We start from the raw sequence: 8,130 nt of genomic DNA, 5'->3' as shown, positions 1-8,130 counted from the left end.
ACGGTCAATAGTGGAAATGCTCACGCTGTCGATTCCCTGGAAGTGTGTGTTGTCTTGTATCGCTCGTTCCTGGATTTCTCTGAGTCGTATTGCATTATCTTGAAGGACCAGGCCAACTATAACGGCCTCTTGCTCCTGAGTGAATATAGCTGTTCTTCCACCTGCATGTGGCAGCCTTGCAATTCTACAAAAAGTAGTTGCGCAGTTACAAAACATATTCATGCAGTACAATACATACAGTGACTAACTTTACAAATGTCTATTGAAACAGCTGCATATAGTGTAGTACAGTAAATTTGCGAATAACAAAAATACAGTAGTATAGTGTACCTGGTCTCTTCTCTGAATGTCCTTACTATGGTGGACACAGAACATCGGCTCAAATTGGGTTGCACTCTAAGTCCTGCTCCCCTCACTGTCAGTCCATGGACAAGAACATGATCTATAACTGTTGCTCGAATTTCATCAGATATTTCCACTCTTTGTCTTCCTCTCCCTCCTCCTCTTCCTCCTCGTCGCCCACCTCGCATACGCACTCGTCCTCGTCCTCTCACATGGTTTCGTCTATCCATTCCCAGACTTTCTCCTTCCCACCTTCAACAACCTGTTTGCTCTCTGAACTGGCTTATATTGGTTGTGTCGCATCACTTGAAACAGGTTAAATCAATTTTGAGTGGTTGTGTTCAATCAATGACATTTGTTCTCTATTTGTATTTGATTGTTGCCACTTGTGTTTACCAGTATGGATGACATATGCATTAGAGTGCAGAATGTGTTTTGAGAATGATAAGGTGTTTAGAGTTTTGCTAAAAAGTCTTAAGTGAGATCTGCAAATGGTGTTTTACCATGTGAAATGGTTGAAGGTGTTGACAACAGACTGTGTTTTACCATGTGAAATGGTTGAAGGTATTGACAACAGACTGTGTTTTACCATGTGAAATGGTTGAAGGTATTGACAACAGACTTAATTAGCTCAATGAGTCCAGACAACTGAGAACTTTGTTCAGCCAAATGGGTTTTAATGTTTTAGCAACTGAGAACTTAGTTCAGCCAAATGGGTTTTAGTGTTTTAGCAACTGAGAAAAACTGCAAAGTACAAAAACGAACTGCAAAAATCTCTGAAGCTGGAGACTCACATCTCCCTCACCAGCTTTAAGCATCAGCTGTCAGAGCAGCTCACAGATCACTGCACCTGTACACAGCCCATCTGTAAACAGCCCATCTACCTACCTCATCCCCATACAGTATTTATTTATTTATCTTGCTCCTTTGCACCCCAGTATCTCTTCTTGCACATTCATCTTCTGCACATCTACCATTCCAGTGTTTAATTGTTATATTTTAATCACTTTGCCACCATGGCCTATTTATGGCCTTAACTCCCTTATCTTACCTCATTTGCACTCACTGTATATAGACTTTTTTGTTTTCTTTTGTTCAACTGTATTATTGACTATGTTTTGTTCATTCATGTGTAACTCTGTGTTGTTGTATGTGTCAAATTGCTATGCCTAACCTTGGCCAGGTCGCAATTGTAAATGAGAACTTGTTCTCTACTAGCCTACCTGGTTAAAAAAAGGTGTTCTCTACTAGCCTACCTGGTTAAAAAAAGGTGTTCTCAACTAGCCTACCTGGTTAAATAAAGGTGTTCTCAACTGGTTAAATAAAGATGAGCCTACCTGGTTAAATAACCTGGGTGTTCTCAACTGGTTAAATAAAGGTGTTCTCAACTAGCCTACCTGGTTAAAAAAGGTGTTCTCAACTAGCCTACCTGGTTAAATAAAGGTGTTCTCAACTGGTTAAATAGCCTAGCCTACCTGGTTAAATAAAGGTGTTCTCAACTAGCCTACCTGGTTAAATAAAGGTGTTCTCAACTAGCCTACCTGGTTAAATAAAGGTGTTCTCAACTAGCCTACCTGGTTCAATAAAGGTGTTCTCAACTAGCCTACCTGGTTAAATAAAGGTGTTCTCAACTAGCCTACCTGGTTAAATAAAGGTGTTCTCAACTAGCCTACCTAAAGGTGTTCTCAACTAGGTTAAATAAATGTTCTCAACTAGCCTACCTGGTTAAATAAAGGTGTTCTCAACTAGCCTACCTGGTTAAATAAAGGTGTTCTCAACTAGCCTACCTGGTTAAATAAAGGTGTTCTCAACTAGCCTACCTGGTTAAATAAAGATGTTCTCAACAACCTGGTTAAATAAAGGTGTTCTCAACTAGCCTACCTGGTTAAATAAAGGTGTTCTCAACTAGCCTACCTGGTTAAATAAAGGTGTTCTCAACTAGCCTACCTGGTTAAATAAAGGTGTTCTCAACTAGCCTACCTGGTTAAATAAAGGTGTTCTCAACTAGCCTACCTGGTTAAATAAAGGTGTTCTCAACTAGCCTACCTGGTTAAATAAAGGTGTTCTCAACTAGCCTACCTGGTTAAATAAAGGTGTTCTCAACTAGCCTACCTGGTTAAATAAAGGTGTTCTCTAGCCTACCTGGTTAAATAAAGGTGTTCTCAACTAGTTAAATAAAGGTGTTCTCAACTAGCCTACCTGTGTTTCAACTAGCCTACCTGGTTAAATAAAGGTGTTCTCAACTAGCCTACCTGGTTAAATAAAGGTGTTCTCAACTAGCCTACCTGGTTAAATAAAGATGTTCTCAACTAGCCTAGCCTACCTGGTTAAATAAAGATGTTCTCAACTAGCCTACCTGGTTAAATAAAGGTGTTCTCAACTAGCCTACCTGGTTAAATAAAGATGTTCTCAACTAGCCTACCTGGTTAAATAAAGGTGTTCTCAACTAGCCTACCTGGTTAAATAAAAAGTTAAATAAATGTTTCTACCTGGTTAAATAAAGATGTTCTCAACTAGCCTACCTGGTTAAATAAAGGTGTTCTCAACTAGCCTACCTGGTTAAATAAAGGTGTTCTCAACTAGCCTACCTGGTTAAATAAAGGTGTTCTCAACTAGCCTACCTGGTTAAATAAAGGTGTTCTCAACTAGCCTACCTGGTTAAAGGTGTTCTCAACTAGCCTACCTGGTTAAATAAAGTGTTCTCAACTAGCCTACCTGGTTAAATAAAGGTGTTCTCAACTAGCCTACCTGGTTAAATAAAGATGTTCTCAACTAGCCTACCTGGTTAAATAAAGGTGTTCTCAACTAGCCTACCTGGTTAAATAAAGGTGTTCTCAACTAGCCTACCTGGTTAAATAAAGGTGTTCTCAACTAGCCTACCTGGTTAAATAAAGGTGTTCTCAACTGCCTACCTGGTTAAATAAAGGTGTTCTCAAAGCCTACCTGGTTAAATAAAGGTGTTCTCAACTAGCCTACCTGGTTAAATAAAGGTGTTCTCAACTAGCCTACCTGGTTAAATAAAGGTGTTCTCAACTAGCCTACCTGGTTAAATAAAGTTAAATAAAGGTGTTCTACCTGGTTAAATAAACTAGCCTACCTGGTTAAATAAAGGTGTTCTCAACTAGCCTACCTGGTTAAATAAAGGTGTTCTCAACTAGCCTACCTGGTTAAATAAAGGTGTTTCTCAACTATGTTCTCCTACCTGGTTAAATAAAGGTGTTCTCAACTAGCCTACCTGGTTAAATAAAGATGTTCTCAACTAGCCTACCTGGTTAAATAAAGGTGTTCTCAACTAGCCTACCTGGTTAAATAAAGATGTTCTCAACTAGCCTACCTGGTTAAATAAAGGTGTTCTCAACTAGCCTACCTGGTTAAATAAAGATGTTCTCAACTAGCCTACCTGGTTAAATAAAGGTGTTCTCAACTAGCCTACCTGGTTAAATAAAGATGTTCTCAACTAGCCTACCTGGTTAAATAAAGGTGTTCTCAACTAGCCTACCTGGTTAAATAAAGATGTTCTCAAAACCTGGTTAAATAAAGGTGTTCTCAACTAGCCTACCTGGTTAAATAAAGGTGTTCTCAACTAGCCTACCTGGTTAAATAAAGTGTTCTCAACTAGCCTACCTGGTTAAATAAAGGTGTTCTCAACTAGCCTACCTGGTTAAATAAAGATGTTCTCAACTAGCCTACCTGGTTAAATAAAGGTGTTCTCAACTAGCCTACCTGGTTAAATAAAGATGTTCTCAACTAGCCTACCTGGTTAAATAAAGGTGTTCTCAACTAGCCTACCTGGTTAAATAAAGGTGTTCTCAACTAGCCTACCTGGTTAAATAAAGGTGTTCTCAACTAGCCTACCTGGTTAAATAAAGGTGTTCTCAACTAGCCTACCTGGTTAAATAAAGGTGTTCTCAACTAGCCTACCTGGTTAAATAAAGGTGTTCTCAACTAGCCTACCTGGTTTAAGGTGTTCTCAAACCTGGTTAAATAAAGATGTTCTCAACTAGCCTACCTGGTTAAATAAAGGTGTTCTCAACTAGCCTACCTGGTTAAATTGTTCTCAACTAACCTGGTTAAATAAAGGTGTTCTCAACTAGCCTACCTGGTTAAATAAAGGTGTTCTCAACTGGTTAAATAAAGCCTACCTGGTTAAATAAAGGTGTTCTCAACTAGCCTACCTGGTTAAATAAAGATGTTCTCAACTAGCCTACCTGGTTAAATAAAGGTGTTCTCAACTAGCCTACCTGGTTAAATAAAGATGTTCTCAACTAGCCTACCTGGTTAAATAAAGGTGTTCTCAACTAGCCTACCTGGTTAAATAAAGGTGGGGAAAAAAAGGGAAAATAAATAAGCATAAATATGGGTTGTATTTAAAATGGTGTTTGTTCTTCACTGATTGCCATTTTCTTGCGGCAACAGGTCACACATCTTGCTGCTGTGATGGCACACTGTGATACTTCACCCAGTAGATATGGGAGTTTAATTCGTTGTGGGTCTGTGTAATCTGAGGGAAATATGTCTCTAGTATGGTCATACCTTTGACAGGAGGTTAGGAAGTGCAGCTCAGTTTCCACCTCATTTTGTGGGCAGTGAGCACATAGCCTGTCTTCTCTTGAGAGCCAGGTCTGCCTACGGCGGCCTTTCTCAATAGCAAGGCTATGCTCACTGAGTCTGTACATAGCCAAAGCTTTCCTTAAGTTTGGTTCAGTCACAGTGGTCAGGTATTCTGCCGCTGTGTACTCTCTGTTTAGGGCCAAATAGCATTCTCGTTTGCTCTGTTTTTTGTTAATTCTTTCCAATGTGTCAAGTTGTTATCTTTTTGTTTTCTCATGATTTGGTTTGGTCTAATTGTGTTGCTGTCCTGGGGCTCCTTAGGGTGTGTTTGTGAACAGAGCCCCAGGACCAGCTTGCTTAGGGGACTCTTCTCCAGGTTCATCTCTCTGTTGGTGATGGTTTTGTTATGGAAGGTTTGGGACTCTCTCCAGCACAATGTATTTGGTTTCTTGAGTTTCTGTTTCCACCCTCACCGCTGATCGCTTCACTTCCTGTCACACACACACACCTCTCTCTCTCTCTCTCTCTCTCCAGCACAGTGTTTTTGGTTTCTTAAGTTGCTGTTTCCACTATCCCTACTGATCGGCTCACTTCCTGCCTCACACGCACTCTCTCTCTCTCTCTCTCTCTCTCTGAATCACAGACACACACACATCATCTCACACACAACATACGCACACATAGAACGTGGTGGTTGGCTGGACAGGAAGTTGGCTGGACAGGGGAAAAAAACGAACAGACGGACAAAACAGACAGACACAACTCAGGAGGACCGGTTCCATTCTCTCGACCCTGTCAACCCTGTCATCCAGAATTCAGGTACCTGTGTTTTCTAACATAATATATATATATATATATCCCATTTAGCAGACGCTTTTGTCCAAAGCGACTTACAAGTCGGCTGGGGCCACTACTTTTACATATGGGTGGCCCCAGCGGGAATCGAACCCACGACGCTTGGCGTTGCAAGCGCCATGCTCTACCGACTGAGCCACACAGGACCCAACTCTAACACATAACACTGTCTGACATCATGATCTCCTGTTGATTCTGTTACAGAATAGATTTTTTTATGTTTTATACCCGAGACACAACAAGAATTTTAACAAGATACTGTGCTTTTAACGGACACAGACAGAGACAACCAAAAGGTTATCTGAGATATCCATTCATCTCTGTTTTTAGATCCGGTAAACTATCACAAAAGTTATCTATAAAAGTGGACATTTATTTGCGTGAAATTAGATTTTCATTAATCTCATGTCTGTAACCAGAGTGACAAGTTTCTCTTACACCAGTAAATGAGAGTAACACACATGAACCCTTCAATGTTTGTAGATCCGTAAGGTGAAAGCTTCCCAACTATACTGTTTATACCTATCCAGACCCTACAGATCCACCACTATACTGTTTATACCTATCCAGACCCTACAGATCCACCACTATACTGTTTATACCTATCCAGACCCTACAGATCCACTACTATACTGTTTATACCTATCCAGACCCTACAGATCCACCACTATACTGTTTATACCTATCCAGACCCTACAGATCCACTACTATACTGTTTATACCTATCCAGAACCTACAGATCCACCACTATACTGTTTATACCTATCCAGACCCTACAGATCCACTACTATACTGTTTATACCTATCCAGACCCTACAGATCCACTACTATACTGTTTATACCTATCCAGACCCTACAGATCCACTACTATACTGTTTATACCTATCCAGACCCCACCACTATACTGTTTATACCTATCCAGACCCTACAGATCCACCACTATACTGTTTATACCTATCCAGAACCTACAGATCCACCACTATACTGTTTATACCTATCCAGACCCTACAGATCCACTACTATACTGTTTATACCTATCCAGACCCTACAGATCTGCAAACATCAAAGGGTCACAGAGAAAGAGAGAGAGAGACTGAAGTAGAAAGGTTATGGCCTTTGTTTTTGATGACAAAGATGAATGGGTATGAAGAAATGGCTGAGGTTGAGAGAAATAACTGATACTTCCTCTCTACCTATCTCTCTCTCTCCCACACCTTCTTGCTCTCTCTCTACTCTTTCTCTCTCTCACACACCACACACACTCTCTCTCTCTCTCACACACACACACACCTTCTCTCTCTCTCTGTCTTCACCTTCCCTCCCTCCCTTTCTCTCTCTCTCTTTCACCCTCTCACTCTTTCTCTCTCTCTCTCTCTCTTCACCCTCCCACTCTTTCTCTTTCTCTTTCTCATTCTCTCTCTCTCTCTCTCTCTCTCTCTCTCTCTCTCTCTCTCTCTCTCTCTCTCTCTTCACCCCATTTCTCTCTCTATCTCTCTCTCTCTCTCTCTCTCTCTCTCTCAATTCAATTCAAGGGGCTTTAATGGCATGGGAAAACATGTGTTAACATTGCCAAAGCAAGTGAGGTAGATAACATACAAAAGTGATATATATATATATATATATATATATATACCCACAGTATATATACATACATATATATATACATACACATATATATACATACAGTGTTGTAACAATGTACAAATGGTTAAAGTACACACTCTCTCTCTCTCTCTCTCTCTCTCTCTCTCTTTCTCCCCCAGATGGAGTTTGCCTGCAGTCATGTAGTGTGTAACTGGAGACCAGCGAGTGTTGAGGGGAGGTCAGGTGAGGGGGTGACCCCAGGTCTAGGTGAACCCCTTAGACTGTCTGTCAAAGAGCACATGTACGACAATCGCATCGCGGTCATCTCCCGGCCAGGTACTGTACTGACACGACACCGTACCCACTAGATTCATTCTCATCAGACGTTTCCTCTCACCACCCTCACGAGCTCTGTGGTGTTACGAATGGTGATGATGTCAATCACATGTATTTGTAAATCTCTTTTTGTTGTTGTTTTGTTTACATCAGCAGATGTCACAAAGTGCTGTAACAGTCTGTGTCTGTTTCCTTTGCTTCAGAACCGGGTATAATGCCTCCAGCTCTGCCCCCTCGACAGTTCGGTTCTCAGAAGACCCACCCTCAACCCACTTTTCTGCCTCCCCCTCTACCCTCCCTGCCTGCCCCTCTACCCTCCCTGCCTGCCCCTCTACCCTCCCTGCCTCCCCCTCTACCACCCCGAGGTGACAGGATTCTGTGTGTTGGTTCTGAAAACAGCCTTAGTTGTTGGGTTAGATGTAGGCTGTACTGGTGTATGTAAAGATCAGTGGTTTATAAGCA

At 41.2% G+C, this 8,130-nt stretch overlaps 1 protein-coding gene across 1 annotated transcript in view; it reads left to right on the top strand.

Moving 5' to 3' along the window:
* The first annotated feature begins 5,493 nt into the window (after window positions 1–5,493).
* Window positions 5,494–8,130, top strand: part of si:dkey-9k7.3 (circularly permutated Ras protein 1) — a 34,291-nt gene continuing 31,654 nt past the window's right edge. The window contains exons 1-3 of the mRNA XM_064931037.1: window positions 5,494–5,712; window positions 7,512–7,668; window positions 7,872–8,033. Of these exons, the coding sequence (XP_064787109.1) occupies window positions 7,512–7,668; window positions 7,872–8,033 (319 nt within the window). The 5' untranslated portion in view covers window positions 5,494–5,712. The remainder of the gene's footprint in view (window positions 5,713–7,511; window positions 7,669–7,871; window positions 8,034–8,130) is intronic.

The sequence above is a fragment of the Oncorhynchus masou genome, chromosome 23 (genome assembly GCF_036934945.1).
Source record: "Oncorhynchus masou masou isolate Uvic2021 chromosome 23, UVic_Omas_1.1, whole genome shotgun sequence".
NCBI lineage: Eukaryota > Metazoa > Chordata > Actinopteri > Salmoniformes > Salmonidae > Oncorhynchus > Oncorhynchus masou.
The sequence above is the reverse complement of the archived record's forward strand: the minus strand, read 5'-3'. Positions and strand labels throughout refer to the sequence as shown.